Genomic DNA, 16,901 nt, shown 5'->3' on the forward strand with positions numbered 1-16,901 from the left:
AGAAAATTCCTTGGCAGATCTCATTATTCAGACTGGCACATACACGGAAAAATAATAGTTTGCCTTCAAAGTCTTTCCTCCCAGTAAACAAGCCTTAGGAGGTGAAAGTTGTTATTTCAGAATGAGGAGAAATGAACTGAACAAAAACCAAAAGAGTAAGATAGCAGAGCAAGGAGGGTGGCTATCTGGAGAACATAAGAAGGTTCCTCAGCCATGATTTAATTTAATCCTGCATTGTGGAAAGAGTTTAAAATGACCTCCAAGGACTCTATGACTCAGTCATGTATGACATAGGCTATCAGACAAGAGCAGCTGTTTAAGGAAACTCTGCAGTGCCATCTTGATTCCTGGACCTACTTCAGTTTTGTTATCAATGCCCTCTTTGATTTCAGAGGTCCAGATCTGCTGCTGACATGTGGAGCAGATAGTCCTGGAGCCTATTGCCTGAGCAACAGAAGTGATAATTTTGAATCAATCTAAAAAAGTTAACTTTAGAAAAAAGGAAAAGAAGTTTGGCAACCGCTACTCTGTCCCTTTAAATGTGGTTGTTGGTAAACAGTCCAGTGAAAGCTGTTTTCATTAGATGGGGGTGTGTTGCTGAAGTTGTTGCTTGGTAAATAATTTGCTTGAGCAAAGGACATTTAGCTGGCTGTTTGAATCAGAACTCTATCATACTATGATAATCTACTTTGGTAAATAGGACTACTTATCAAAGACACTAATAATGATTGATTGATGACTGATTTTTACAAAGAAGGTTATTACTTTGCTCTCAGCTATGACAATTTTCCTAAATCCATTGGCCATCCTGGTAAGGAATAATGGGAAAACATCTGGAAGTGCAATATAATGAGGAAGTCTGAATTGACCCCTTTTAAAAAATTCATAATTGCCTGTGGCGTAGCAAATTTGATCCATGTTTTGTAGTCATGCAAGATCAGTGCCAAATACTATATTAGTGAGAACTGGTTCATTGTGTTATAAATTAGGAGTTTGCCTCCAGAGTCTCCAAATACTGCATCTCTGAAGGGATAGATGCTATAGACAAAATACACATTGGATATGAATGCTGAAGGCAAATGATAGATCTGGGTAGATCCAGAAGTAAGTCGTACTTATAGTAGACCCAATGAAATGCAATGAGCCTTTGGTATCCACTGGGTTTTGATTCCAGGACCAGCTGTGGATATCAAAATCTGTGGGTGATCAAGTCCCATAACATATAATGGCACAATAAAGTGGTGCCCCTTATATAACATGGCAAAAATCAAGGTTTTCTTTTGGGATTTTTTTTTAAATGGGAAGTATTTTCAAACCATGGCTAGCTGAGCTTGTGGGTTCAGAATCCAAGGATACAGAGGGCCAACTGCAAATCAAGTTTGATTCAGTAATTTCTTCTAAACTAACTTAAGACACTGCATGCAGGATTGACCCTACAGATAATTTTGATTTGCAGTTCCCAGAATTTTTCAACACTGGCTGGAAGAGATGAGAGTTGCAATCAAGCAAGATTGTGACAACTATACTTTTGCCTTGCCTTACTTTCATATGTGAGGCACAGTGAATGCATTTCCCATTACTCAGTAGGGAGTGAATGCTTATTTCCTATGCAATGTGCAGGTGTTTGGCTCTATATCTGGACTACAGAAAGAGTCAAAGAGATAAAACTTCCTATTGCCAGCTAGCATCCTGGGCTGGACTGGGTTTCCTGCATTTACTTTTGTGAAGGAAAGAAAAGGTGTAGATACTATATACATGCTGCATGTTAGAGGTAACACCACACATTGGCTTTTCATGTCCTTCAGCTACAATGCTCACCAATGTTTCCTCTACATCCTGGAAAGAAGTGACAAGTGGAGTGCCGCACGGTTCTGTCCTGGGCCCGGTTCTGATCCTTATTAATGACATAGATGAAAGGTTAGAAGGCATGATCATCAAGTTTGCAGACAACACCAAATTGGGAGGGATAGCTAATACTTCAGAAGACAGTAGCAGAATTCAAAATGATCCCAACAGATTAGAAAGGTGGGCCAAAACTAACAAAATGAAGTTCAACAGTGACAAATGTAAGATACTCCATTTAGGCAGAAAAAATGAAATGCAAAGATACAGAATGGGGGACCACTGGCTCAACAATAGTACGTGTGAAAAAGATCTTAGAGTCCTCGTGGACAACATGTTAAACAATGTCATGTGGTGGCAAAAAAGCCAGTGGGATTTTGGCTTTCATAAATAGGAGTATAGTATCTGGATCTAGGAAGTCATTCTACCCCTTCATTCTGCCTTGGCCAGACCACACCTGGAATACTGTGTCCATCCAATTCTGGGCACCACCATTGAAGAGAAATGTTGAAAAGCTGGAATGTGTCCAGAGAAGGGAGATGATCAAGGTTCTGGAGAACAAGCCCTATGAGGAGTGGATTAAAGAGGTGGGCATGTTTAGCCTGCAGAAGAGAAGGCTGAGAAGAGTATAACTATGTGAGGGAAAGTCACAGGGAAGAGGAAGCAAGCTTGTTTTCTGCTACCCTGGAGACTAGGATGCAGAACAATGGCTTCAAACTACAGAAAAATATTCCACCTGAACATTAGGAAGAACTTCCTAATGGTGAGAGCTGTTCAGTAGTGTGGTGGACGTTCCTTCTTTGAAGGCTTTTAAACAGAGGCTGGATGGCCAACTGCTGGGGGTGCTTTGGATGTGATTTTCCTGCTTCTTGGCAGGGGGTTGGACTGGATGACCCATGGGGTCTCCTCCAACTCTATGATTCTATGATTCTACAAAGGTATATTTGCAACTGTCATCAATACATAGTTGAAGATGTTGTATGTTTGTTCTAAGATATCTAACTGAAAAATATGAACACCCTCTTGTTTTACAAAATCTGTGGCTATTGCAGTGCAGAGCGGTCAGTGTGGTAGTAAAGATGGAATCATAGAGCTATTATTACACAGTGTGCTGTCGCTCATAGAGCAATAATCTCAGATAATCTGGACAATGTTTGCAACACATTTTCTTTTAAGCATCAGGGATAAGAATGTCGAATAAAACAATCCTCAGGCTACACTTACTTCTGCATGACTGAATACACTGGGACTGATATCCAAGTAAATATATGTAGAATTGTGCCCTTGAGGCAGTGGTTCTCAATCTGTGGGACCCCAGAGGTTTTGTCCTTCAACTCCCAGAAATCTCAGCCAGTTTACCAGCTGTTAGGATTTCTGTGAGTTGAAAGACAAAACCTCTGGGGACTCACAGGTTGAGAACCGCTACCTTAGGAGGTGAAGGAAATGATACCCTTCTACAGTGTCCCAGGATGGTAAATAGAATGAGTTAGTTGTGACCAGGCATGTAGCCGGGGGGGGGGGGGGGGGGCTTGAAGGGCTTGAGCGCCCCCTGAAATTGGTGGTCCACGAGAAGGCCTTACTGGTGCATTATTTAAACTGTTATGTTTATTCATATCATAATCTGATCACCATACTCAATATATCCCATATGCATACCCATATGGGTATTAGGGTAACAATACAAAAGGTTTGCTAGGGTAGACCCCCTTTCACTCAGACTCAACCCCCCCCCCCCCCGAATCAAAATCCTGGCAACGAGCCTGGTTGTGACAAATGGTTTGTTTTTAAATTTTCTTTTGGATAGTCTAATTCTATGTATGCATAGTATTGTTGGTTGAATGTTAGACTAGGACTCTTAGAAGACCAGAGCGGGACTATTCACTTGGCCATGGAAACCCGCTGGGTAACCTTGAGCAAGTGACATTCTCTCAGCCTCAGATGAAGGGAATGACAAATCTGCTTTGAACAAGTCTTGTCAAGAAAACTCTGTTATTGGAAACTACTTGAATGCACACAATACCTTGCAAGTTGGAAATGATCTGAAAATTAATGACAACAAAATCATAAGCTGGAAATGAAATGAGGGCAGACCACAACTGCAAATGACTACATGCAAACCCTTGTGAGCATCCTTTTAAAAACAACTCAATAATAACAACAACAATACAAAGCCAGAATGGAAATGCTGCACACACATTGAGTTTTCCTCTCTCACTGAAGTCTCAAACCATCATCACATCAGTGAAAATAATAAAACGAATATAGACTTATTGGCCACAGTAACATCAGAAATGTATGTGCTGCCAGAAGAAAACCACATTTAAAAAAAAGCTTGTGTGTGTGTGTGTTGGGGGAGGGCAGAGGGGAGGCATGATGCTTGCCGTTTCTGGCACTCAGGAGCCGCTACGATTTGTGAGTGGAACATGATGAAACCTCCCCCTGGACAAATCACATTGCGGCTGTCAACCTCACCAGGTGGGATTAGTTGTAGCTAATAGACTGAGCAAACAGAGCCCTGCGCTCAGTGTAAAGCAAAAGCAAAGCCACAGTGGAGGCTTTTCAAGAATTCTCTTTAGCATGGCTAAGAAAAACTGTTTCCATTTACATCAGGTAGGAGCAGATCTTTCTTTCTCTCTCTCTCTTTAAGGAGGAGCCAACACATTTTTTAAGGGTGGAGGGGACTTGCATGAAAAGAAATGTCCTCTTTCTTATTTACAAGGAGCTTGCAAATTGAGCCACTTTATTCACATATTGGCTTCTGAAGTTGCAGCTCTGGCACGGACCTTCCCTGGGCTGAAGGGAGAGGCAGAACAACTGATTTGATTCTATTTTAACCATCCCTGTTTGCTATCCTTTCAAAATCCACATAAAAAGAAGACCAAGAGCTTGATGAATTGGGTTAAGTTCAGCACTTTGATGTCTTTTCTTGCTCTCAGGTCACATCTTGGTTCACCTTTGCTGTCGCTGTGAACGTCTGCCTTGGATTTGTAGCCGAGCGCTTTAAGCAGTCCAGCGAATTGGTAGAAGATGTTCCAGTTTCAGGTACAGAAATAACTTATAAATTGTCTATTATGGTTTTTTGTTTTTCCCGTGTCAGAAGTGACTTGAGAAACTGCAAGTTGCTTCTGGTGTGAGAGAATTGCCATCTGCAAGGACTTTGCTCAGGAGATGTTTTACCATCCTTGTGGGAGGCTATCCTCATGTCCCCACATGGGGAGCTGGAGCTGACAGAGGGAGCTCATCTGTGCTCTCCGCAGATTTGAACCTCCTGACCTGTCAATCTTCAGTCCTGCCAGCTCAAGGATTTAATCCATGGCACCACTGGGGGCTCCGGGGGTCTATTATGGTGGAGGGAGGGAAGAGGGAGGCAGGATGGATCAGAATGACTTTGAAAGTGCCTTTTTATGGTTCTTTTCTGTTCCGGAATATGTCAAAGGTTATGTGAAAAAGCTGGGGTTTGTTGACCTTCAGGGTTCACTTATAGGTAACCTATTTACTTCTGTGTGTGAAAGAGAGACAGACATATTCAATGTATGTTCAGGGACTCAGGTGATTTGGGGTTCTTCTGTGTATATATAGACATGTTTACACTAAATGATTGTATCAATTTCAGAGGGTTTTAAAAACATGATAAATCAACTTGTGATGAGATATATGGAAAGTTACTTGCACTTGATTTGTATACACTTGCAGCCATCTCTCAAGCTGCATGTGGAAAATGCTGGTTTGATTAGTGTGCAGTTTCGGAAAGAAAGAGATTTCTGGTTATAGTTTGAGCATCCCTTGCCCAGAAACCTCATATTCAAAATTCTCCAAAATTGTCTGCATGGCTGGTTGAGATAGTGATGCCTTTGCTTTTTGATGCACACAATATATACAACTGTTGTATAAAATTACCTTCAGGCTTTGTGTATGAGATGCATGTGAAAAACAAATACATTTCCTAATTGGACTTGGTCCCAAATTGATGGTCTCTTATTATGTATATTTAAGGGATCTCAAAATCCAAAACAAAGCTGAGATCCAAAGCACTTTTGACCTCAAGCATTTTGGATAAGGGACATTCAGCATGTATCTACTGGCTAGTAATGTTGACTTCTGATGGCCAACTGCTTAGCAAAAAAAAGGGGGGGGGGGAACCTCAGAGAAGTGGGGAGCAGAGAATTTGAGAAAAGCAGGTGTTTAATGCTGGAAATGCTGCAGATGTTGAATAACTTAAATGTGCCATCTTTTTTCTATTTAAGAGGGGAGGGAGAAAGAAAAAGGCATCAGGGCTCTTCTCTATTTGCCTTCTAGATTTTTTTGCAGAATTTTTAAAGACATTAGCTGTCAGAATCCTAGCCAGTATGGCCCCAAAAAGAGCTTTTCCATGGTTAAATGCATATTAAATAATCTAAAATGGGGGAAAGGGCCTTTGCAACATAGTTAATTTGCCTATGGAACACATACTTTCCAATAATTAACAACTAACTGGTTAATCAATAGCTCTTTACCATGATAACTGGATGAGCCTCCATGTTCAGGAATAGTGTGCTTCGAAAAACTATCTGTTTTGAGGGATAATACAAGAAGGGCACATTTCTTAAAAACCTTTGCCAGGTTAGCATGACTTCCTGTTGCCAATAATGCCTGGCCAGAAGCCACCAGTGAGCCCATAGTCCTCCCGCCTTGTCTGACCTCCAACAATGTGCACTCATTGCTACATCTGGACATAAGATACTCTGCTTGTGAATTTTTCATAGACATCTGAGACATATTCCCAACTGGGAACGTTTTTCCTTGGCCTGATTAGAAACCAGCTCTTAAATTGCTATTCTTACTGATCAGCAATTCTAATGCTTCTGAAGTCATGTTCTTCAATGCCCTTGACTCATACTGCAGTTTCTTGCTCTGACACACAAAAGCAAATCTATGAGTTAGCTTTCCTCAGTCTGGCACCTCCAGATGTGTTAGATTGCAGAGCCTCATTTACTCCCAACCAGCATAGAAATTGTGGATGATAGGTATTGTAATCTAACTAAATTGAGTGGTCTGAGGCTAGAGAAGGCTGGCAGTAGTGCATCAAAGATTCAGCTCTAGTATTAAGCTGCTCTGTGTTGGGGTATTTTCTGCTATTTAGTGTGTGTGTGTGGATGCTAGTTGGAACATTAAACCTACCTTCCTTCCTTCCTTCCCTCACTCACTCCTCCCTCCCTCCCATCCATCCATCCATCCGTCCATCCATCCTTTTGGGGCTATGAGTTACTTAACATAGCTTGGATGTGGATGATAGACTTTGTAGTCCCACCCAACCAGATTTCACGTGGAAGGCTGACAAATAAAGTGAAATAAAAGTGGATCAGATCTTGATCCAGCTATTTCTGACTAATGGCTAATTTGTTGAAAATGGATTGATCTCGCTTACTATGCCATTGGTTCTCAACCTTCCTAATGCTGCAACCCCTTAATAGAATTCCTCATATTCATTGCTACTTCATAACTGTAATTTTGGTACTGTTGTGAATCCTCATGTAAATATCTGATGTGCAGGATGTATTTTCATTCACTGGACCAAATTTGGCACAAATATCCGATATGCCCAAATTTGAATACTGGTGAGGTTGGGGTAGGGCATTTTGATTTTGTCATTTGGGAGTTGTAGTTGCTGGGATTTATAGTTCGCCTACAATCAAAGATCATTTTGAACTCCACCAATGATGGAATTGAACCAAACTTGGCACACAGAACTCCCACGAAGAACATAAAATACTGGAAGGGTTTGGTGGACATTGACCTTGAGTTTTGGAGTTGTAGTTCATCCAGAGAGCACTGTGGACTCAAACAGTGATGGATCCGGACCAAACTTGACACAAATGCTCAATATGACCAAATGTGGTGGAGTTTGGAGAAAATAGACCTTGACATTTGGGAGTTGCAGTTGCTGGGATTTTTAGTTCACCTAAAATCAAAGAGCATTCTGAACCCCTCCAATGATAGAATTGGGCCAAACTGCTGTGTTTTCTGATAGTCTTTTGTGAACCTTCTGACACCCCCTCACGACTCCCCCAGGGGTCCCAACCCCCAGGTTGAGAAAGACTGTACTATGCTGATCATGTGGACAGTACAGAATACACAAACATACCATTGTATTCTGAAGCCTATCTTTTTCTCCCTCTTCCTCCTCATCCTCTTCTTCTTCAAGTATACATTTGGGAAATGAAACTGAAGCCACGTTGCTGGCTATATTGTAGTGACCACATGCAGTGTGTGTGTTATGTGTGTATGCACACACATGCTAGTTTTTGCTTTCCTTGCCAAAGTTGTTTCTAATGTATCACAGTAATGGAAACAGGATGTACAAAATGTGAGATCAGAAGGTCTGCTGTTCCTGTGTCATAAATAGGGGAGCTGAGCTATGGTCTGTGAAGGGAAGGGTGTACAGTTATCCAGCATAACTTATAGTTAACTGGTAACAAATGCTCTGATCAAAGGAGCCTGCTTCAGGCTTTGATAAGCACACATGATTCCCATTATTCGTAATGGAAGCTGCAGATGGAGCTGGACCTCTTAGGAACAGCAAGGTGGGAATGCTTCTGGCAGATGCTTCATTGCACCTCTACTGAGTTTGCTTGCACATTTAAGTAGTTAACATCCCTTCTGAGCACATTCTACTTTCTGATCTTGCTGCTTTCCAAGCTAATATGGAAAATGTTTTCTCCATCTGTTGCTGGAAGATAGCTTGCTTTGTCCTTGCAGGTGCTGGATATCATACTTAGTAAATCCAAAACATATGACTGGAGTTATTAAAACAGCCCAGCTGCTGTTGGGAGCTGAGAACTTTGAAAAAGGTCCACGTCAGTTTCTGAATGCAAACAATCCATTAACAGAGTGCTTTAAAAAAATAGCACTTTGAACCACAATGCCAAGGAATGACTTTTTCCCCACTACAAGTCCCAGCAGTTAGTCAGTTAGGCAATCCCTCATAACCTGATGATGATGGTCCTCCAAGTGTACTGGTGGTGGGTCCGTAGGTGGCTGTGGGACCCAATTTTTGATCTGCACGTTCTCCCACAGTGAGGACATCAGTTTCTAAGTAGAAGGCGGTCCCAGTCAGAGTTGGCTTGATGCACCTTCTCCCTTTCACCCTACATTCGTGCCTCTTCAAATTCTGCAGCACTGCTGGTTACAGTTGACCTCCAGTTAGAGCGCTCAAGGGTCAGGGCTTCCCAGTTCTCAGTGTCAATGCTACAATTTTAAGGTTGGCTTTAAATCCATCTTTAAAGGTGGGCAAGTTCCAGCATTGTAGAACTGTATAACTAGAAACAGTCATGGTTTGGGGGGAAAGTAGCACCCAAGCTGTACCTTGTGCATAGCTAGTACAATGTACCTAGATGTTTTGAGTGGTATTAGCTGCTATGCATCAGCTTTGTGAGTTTCTGGGTGAAAAATCTTTGTAAGTCAGAAAGTATAGCAGATCTTTTGGCTTTCCCTTTAATTTGCCTATTCAGATGCAGGCATTTAATATGGGCTCTCTAAACCCTGCACTTCACGGCCAGCAGATGACTGCTTTTTATTGCTGCTGTTTTGAAAACATTTTGAAAACGTATCCTTAAATGTTGGGAAGGTTTTAATTAGTGAACTTAGAGCTTGGTTTCTTGGAGTAAAAACAGTCATCTTTCATCTTTGAAAGTATGCGGCTTACTGTGGCATTGCATTATTATCACTATTCAGATTAGGGTGGTGTTGCTTTGTAATGCAATGCATTGTGACCTTGTCTGTCTTTTTGCACTTTTTGCAGAATATTGTAATAGGAACCTGCTACCCATATGTTTGAGAGGGGGAGGGGGGAGCTCTCAACAACCTACAAACCTAGCTTTGCCCTTGGATTTTCTTCTGTAGCATTAGAGGACATCATGCACTACAGTCAGCAATATGGGATGTTTGTCTAGCAGTTAGATTTCTTGTGTCCTGGTTGTGCAAGGAAAACTGATATTGCAGAGCCAACAGTCATCCTTGTTAGGTGAACAAGACCATGTTTGCTGTGGGGATGTTTTCCCCATCTTCCTTGTAAACTGGAGATGTTAAGGAGTGAACCTCAGGTGTGCAAAGTATGTGTTCTGCCAGTCAGCGGTGTACTTTTGACCAGCAGCTCCAGGAGGCAAGTACTTTTTGCATTGGCCTTTGTGTCTGAAAATCCAATGTGGCTGAGTTCCAAGGGTAAAAACAAATGTTGTGCAAAGTATGATAATGTGACAGGGGAAATGGAATGAGTAAGTGAAAATATTGAACACATCCTTGAGAGATGATAAAACAGCTCATTTGGGGAGCCTCTTATGAAATGTCACACTGAAGTTTGGCAGCGGACAATCAAAACGTCTAGTGATGCAATCATATGGCCCTGATACAGCATCCCAAGGGATGTTGGAAAATACAATTTGACAGCAGATCCCAGCTCTCTGTCCTTGTAGAAAATTACTTGGCCTTCACCTCTCTGGTGTTGGGAGAGGCAGAAAGAAAGATGGGCAGGGAAACTAACTCAGTGGCTGAGCACATGCTTTGCCCTCAGAAGGTCCTTGGCACTTTCAGACAGGGCTACAAAAACATTGGAGAGCAAGTGCCAGATGGTCAATAATATTGTGCTAGATTAATTAATGGACTGATTCATACAATCATAGAGTTGGAAGATACCACAAGGGTCATCCGGCCCAACCTCCAGTTTTGTAAATATAGGATCCAACTTTATCAGTGATGTTTGCAACAGATGCATTCCTTGATCCAATGTTAGGATGTCCTTGACTAGGTTAGACTATGACTTTGGACAGAAAGGAACTACATGTTAATAAAACTTGCATCTTTTTCAACATCTGAGGACCCAGTCTTCTTATTTATTACAACTCCTGGCTATTGAACACAACACAATTCTTGTATCTGACTATCCTTACAAGATTGGGGATTGGGGGGGGGGGGGATATTTAAACCAAGTCCAGAATCAGCCTAAATGATTTTCCTCCTATGAACAATGGGAAAGAAATACATAGTAATGCCAGGAAAAAATGGGGACATTTACCTAGGTTGTCTTTATGCCTGTTTCCACAGTAAGATGACCTGGAAGCAATTAGAACAATGCCTCTCAGTCGTTACCTGTTCCACCTCTTGGACATTAGGACAATTTGCTCCTTATGACTTCAAAGGGACCCGTTCTCTGTTCTCATGGTTGGGGCCTGAAGTGTCAAGAAATTGGATGTGACTGACTTGGCAATAAAAAACCAAAAAACCTTTTCAGAATAATATCTCAACTTACATTTGGGTGTGAACCATAAGGATGAGTAACCCAAAAGTTGAGAATAAATTTTGTCAGCTTCGGTCAGGATAAAGCAATAAATGTAACAAAGTAAAACCTTTCAAAAAAGAGAGAAGGAAACACAGAATCTCTGGTTTGTCCATGCTTGCCTTGTTGTCTGCTGCAGTCAAATAAACTTCAATTTATGGTGACCTTATGAACAAGAGACCCCAAGCCACCCTGTCATAAGACACCTTGATTAGGTCTTTCAGACTAAGAGCCATGATTTCATTGATTGAGTTGATCCACCTGAAATGTAATATTTCACTTTTCCTACTTTTGTCTTATAAGCATTATAATCTTTTTTTTAGTGAATCATTCTTTTTCATGATATGCACAAAGTACAGAAGTCCCAGTTTAGCCATCTTGGCTTCTAGGAAGAGCTCCTGTCAACTTTGTGTGATGCTTGTTTGTTTGTTTATCAATTTTAGAAGAATGATTTCACTTGGTTTTACACAATAAAGTTCTGATACTTGATTTTCAACATTGCATGCTAAAAAAAGGCCATATTTGCGGGTGACAAGGTTGATAGAGGAATATATTGCATAGGCACTCCTTGAAAGAGTTGCATAGATGAATGAAACAGAGTTGGATCACTAGGGGCTGGAAGCTTCACAATCCTTTACAGAGAACTACCACTCTTTGAAATAGAAGGTGGTAGAATGCAATCACATCATAGATCCTGGAATGGAAGGCAGGGGAGACTGAATCTCCCTCAGGATTAGTCTGGGAATGGCTGCAAATTATTTCCTTACTTCCATGTACACAAAGTTGAATGTCTGCTAAAAAATGTAACAATTGCTTCCTTGTAAGAATCTCAGTTTTCAATTCCTTTCCTATGCCTATCTCAGAAACTTGCCTTAGAAGCCAGGGTCAGTTTTTATTTTTTATTATATCCTATCTTCTTCACAGGAGGTCGTATCTTTAAGGCAAGATTTCAGAAGGCCATTGGTTGAGACCATGATGTTCTCCATAGACTCTTGTCCTTCTAATGCCTCCATATAAGATCCTTTTATCTATTGACCACCTCTTTGTCCATAATCTTCTCTTCTTCTTTTCCTTTTGCCCCTTTTCCCAGTGAATTTCTAATTCTTGAGAACACATACTTATTTTGCATCCTATATCAGTAATTTCTAATGTGCATAATTTTGGTAAAATATGTGGGATGTTAATGCAAATTCTCAGATGGGGATGTATAGAACAGGCATCAGGTTTCCCCTTGACATTAAGGTTTCCCCTTGACATTAAGTCTAGTCATGTCTGACTCTGGGGGGTGGTGCTCATCTCCATTTCTAAGCTAAAGAGCCAGCATTGTCCATAGACACCTCCAAGATCATGTGGTCTGCATGACTGCATGGAGTGCTGTTACCTTCCCACCAAAGCAGTACCTATTGATCTACTCATGTTTGCATGTTTTCAAACTGCTAGGTTGGCAGAATCTGGGGCTAACAGTGGCAGCTCACCCCGCTCCCCAGATTCAAACCACCGACCTTTTGGTCAGCAAGTTCAGCAGCTCAGCAGTTTAACCCGCTGTGTTACTGGGGCTCCAGAACAGGCATAGCTTTGATTGTTCTTATCCTCAATTCAGCTACAATAAATCAAAGAAGAGGCATAGCTTTGATTTATTGTAGCTGGATTCGAGATAAGAACAATCACTGGAGAACATACAAAGTCTTTGTTTAATTGACCCTACCTCTGTATCTTTGCCTTGCTTCCATTTTTCACTTGTATTGCATGACACAGCTGGGTTGTCAACTACCTACCTATTGTAAACAACAGTAGTTTGAGCAATCTGTAATCAACTGCTGGTTGCTTGACTCACAGTATCCTATTTTTCTTCCTCTTTCCCTCCCAGTCTTATCAGATTATCCTTCAATCAGTCCTTCTGGGTCCTGCAAAAACAGATGCTTTGAACTTCAAGAGGCAGAGCCTCCAGGTTGCCGCTGTGACAACTTGTGCAAGAGCTACTTGAGCTGTTGTGATGACTTTGATGATCTATGTTTAAGGACAGGTAGGATAGCTCTAACTTGGTTTCATATACATGGCTATTGTCAATGAAAGTAACCATGACATCTTCTAACTACTTCTTGTGATAGTACATGTTTTTGTCTTCTTTTCGATGCTTGCTCCTGAATCCTTTTTAGTGACCAATCATGAGTGCATCACAGCAATAATGGACAGAACCCTCGTTATTGACATTTAGCCCTAAAGTCTCCATTTATCTGGGCAAAAAAGTCTGAACACTAGACAATATATATTTAATAAGGACTCTGAGCAGAACTACAACAAAGTTGGTCATCGAAAGTACCAGACATCCCATCTTTGACAAAGCTCTGGTCTTGTCAAAGAATTGGAAGAGGTGATCCAAAGCTCAAGTCTCATTGAAGGATTGGGTAAAGTGATCCAAAGCTTCATCCTTGTCCAAGGATTGAAAGAGGTGATCCAGGCTAGTCTAAGTGAATTTAATCCCATTGCTGTCTGCACTTTTGTCTTACCTATCAGAGTACCAGGATTCATGTAAATGGATCAGAGCCATTCAGTATCCTGAACAAATTCTTTTTGTATGTGTATACCAATCTGCCTGTGAACCTTTTTTGGTGTGTGTTGTGTATGCGTGTGAGGGGAAGAGTATTAGCCCCCTTTACCCCATGACCTGGTCCTTGCTCCCGGTTCCTTATTTTGATATGCCTCCAATGTAAGTTTAATAGCTATTTTCTACCCTTTTCTCAGTAGTTCATCATTTCCATCCCACATTGTTAAGGGAATATCAACAATAAAATGAAGCTTTTGGAGAGACATATTGGATATCTGTAGTTGCCTTGTGGAGAGATGGGTAACAATTATCATCACCAGGATGGGAAATCTCTATGAACTTTCTTCTGTTCATTCATCTTAGAATCTAAGTCCATGCCATTTTTCAATGCTTACAACTTCACTCACAGAACTAAATCCTTGCCTGAATCCACAATATAGTGGGCTGGTTTGGACATAACAAATCAGATGATGTGGACCTTAGTGTCTCATACTTCTTCCAGAGACTCCATATTTTGTTTTTCTTCAAAATCCATATACAGAAATAGCTTTTTGAAGCCAACTCCAAAAACATAAAGAACATTATGAAAGTTGTTGAAGCTTCATTTTTCATTAGACAAAGATGCTAAAAACATTACAGTACAAAAATTGTGATGATGTTAGAGTCACAGGTCTACATTATGTCTGAGATGTTGCCAGTTAAGATGGTATTGAGGGATTTCAGTTCAGGCCATGTGAAAACTTGGAAAGTAGGGCAAAAACAGACAGTCCTATGCCTCACTCTTCTTAGGCAGACTTTTAATTTCTCATGTCCTCTTTGTATATTACATCTAGAAAAACATTTAGGTATTGGGTTGTTGTAGGTTTTTCAAGCAATATGGCCATGATCTAGAAGCATTCTCTCCTGATGTTTCACCAGCATCTATGGCAGGCATCCTCAGTGGTCGTAAGACCTCACAACCTCCGAGGATGCCTGCCATAGATGCAGGTGAAACATCAGGAGAGAATGCTTATAGAACATGGCCACATAGCCTGAAAAACCTACAACAGCCCAATGATTCTGGCCATGAAAGCCTTCGACAATACATTTAGGTGTTGTTTAGGTGAAATTTCTCAAGTTACAATCTCAAATTGTAACTCAATGAAATAGTTTTATTTTCATTGGAGGAATAAAATCTATACAGTACCTGTAAAGCAAGGCTAGCATGGCTACCCCTGGATATTCAGCACATTCGCTAGGAGAAATTTGAAATATTGTGCTACCACTGTTTTAGATTAGCCACAGCTCACTCTATCTTCAGAACCTGGGCCAGTTCCAGCTAGTGGAATGTGAGCTAACATCAAACTGTAGGTTTTTAAAGTTTGCTTTTTTATTAGATATAGTAATGACTAACCATATTTTAAGGTTGTAGATATGTTAATCTATGGCTAATACCGAGTTTGAACTTTCTAGAGGCATCCTTTGGGCAGAGTAAAATTGGGAGACCAAAAATTCATCCTCAAATGCTTGGCTGTTGCAAAACTGAATGATCCTTAAACAGCTGATATAAGTGACTTTTAAAGCATGATTCAACTGTCAGTACATGTTTACACTTACAGCTTGCAGACAGATATGCTCAAATATTTCTTTATGGGTATGCATGTATGTCTACTTCTTTGTAGCCTTCATTCTATCTATTTTTAATTAGCTTTTCAAATTATACACGGTGAAATGGAATTTCTCCAAATCTACCAAATAATGAATGGCTCAATTGGTGTTCTAACAGAAAATTTTAGCATGTTGGAATATCAGTGTGTTTAAATCAGTTCACTATAAAGTGAATAAACATAGTATAGAAGATATGAGTGGCATGCAACTACCAAACAAATCACAATTTCCAAGATTCTTTGGGGATGCCGTTATAGATAGCTGGTGTGGTTTTCTTTGACCTTTTATTCTTGGCTCTGCTGCTTTTTAGAGGTATTCAAAGCAGGACTGGGCAAGTGGAGCTTATTGGTAGTTTGGAAAGGCAGTTTTCATAATTTTTCACCATTGGTTTCACTGATGCACACAAGAGGGAGTTTTTGCAAAATCTTCAGTGGGAACATCCAAAATGGCTGCTTGCTAATTCTTGTGCTCCAGATATGCATTTTCTGATATGTTTGTGTCCATCTAACAACAGTAACAGCTCCTTGTCCTATGTTTCCACTTTTGTGATAATCTTAGTTGGAGGCTGGGAATGTACAAAGGAGCGCTGTGGAGAGACACGCAGAGAAGATAATGCTTGCCACTGTTCAGATGACTGCCTGTCCAGAGGGGACTGCTGTACAAATTACCAAGTTGTTTGCAAAGGTAGGTGTTTCTATTGACTTATTCCACTATTTTACATCACTAGTTTCCAACCTTTGGTTTCCCAGATGTTTAGGACTTCAACTCTCAGGAGACATAGTCAACATGGTCAGTTCTCAGAGCTTCTGGAAATCCAAATGTTTTGAGCTCAAAACATCTGGAAAGCTAAAGATTGAGAGCTGCTATGTTCCTGCAACTAATCACATTATTGTAGGAGAGACATGTCTAGTACAGCTTTGTCTAAATAAAAAAAAAACTATGTGAAGGTACCAAGTGTAGCTTGGTAGTTAAAACTGATGACCTCATCATATGAGGGTAGAATCAGTCGTATTTTCCACTTCACCTTCCCTTTAAGCATGGAGCCTTTGGGATTTTTTTTCCATGTCAGGAGCAAGTTGAGAAACTGCAAGTCTCTTCTGGTGTGAGAGAATTAGCTGTCTGCAAGGACGTTGCCCAGGGGACACCCGGATATGTTGGTGTTTTACCATCTTTGTGGGAGGCTCCTCTCATGTCCCCACATGAAGAGCTAGAGCTGACAGAGGGAGCTGTCCTTGGATTTGAACCTCCAACCTGTTGGTCTTCAGTCCTATTAACCTATTTTGCCACCAGGGGCTCCTTTGGGATGAGGTCAAAGTTTGGGAACCAACCTGTTCTAAAGGATCCCTTGATATCTGGAGAAGATGAAAATAATTTGAATGAGTTTCAGTGAATTCCGCCTATTGATGGTACCCGTTTTTTCTGCCAGAAGAATATGGTTGGATAAAATCCTGAGCTACAAATGGAAGTCCTTGTTTAAGTTGACAATGTATTATGAGTAGTCCTAAACTTCAGTGTTCATTCCCATCTACAATATGGGCTTTAAGAATAGTGAATATGAAT

The 16,901-nt window shown here is 40.8% G+C and overlaps 1 protein-coding gene across 4 annotated transcripts in view; it reads left to right on the top strand.

The window, feature by feature from the left end:
• Nucleotides 1-16,901, top strand: part of ENPP2 (ectonucleotide pyrophosphatase/phosphodiesterase 2) — a 90,783-nt gene that overhangs the window by 29,311 nt on the left and 44,571 nt on the right. Inside the window, exons 1-4 of one of the 4 annotated variants that reach the window (XM_060775820.2) lie at nt 4,237-4,452; nt 4,779-4,884; nt 13,017-13,172; nt 15,900-16,025. In XM_060775820.2, coding sequence (XP_060631803.2) covers nt 4,420-4,452; nt 4,779-4,884; nt 13,017-13,172; nt 15,900-16,025 — 421 coding nt within the window. In that variant the 5' untranslated portion in view covers nt 4,237-4,419. Of the gene's footprint in view, nt 1-4,235; nt 4,453-4,778; nt 4,885-13,016; nt 13,173-15,899; nt 16,026-16,901 lie in introns of those variants that run through there. The other 3 variants (XM_060775823.2, XM_060775822.2, XM_060775824.2) reach the window with 3 other exon arrangements.

This window comes from Anolis sagrei, chromosome 4 (genome assembly GCF_037176765.1).
Source record: "Anolis sagrei isolate rAnoSag1 chromosome 4, rAnoSag1.mat, whole genome shotgun sequence".
Classification (NCBI taxonomy): domain Eukaryota; kingdom Metazoa; phylum Chordata; class Lepidosauria; order Squamata; family Dactyloidae; genus Anolis; species Anolis sagrei.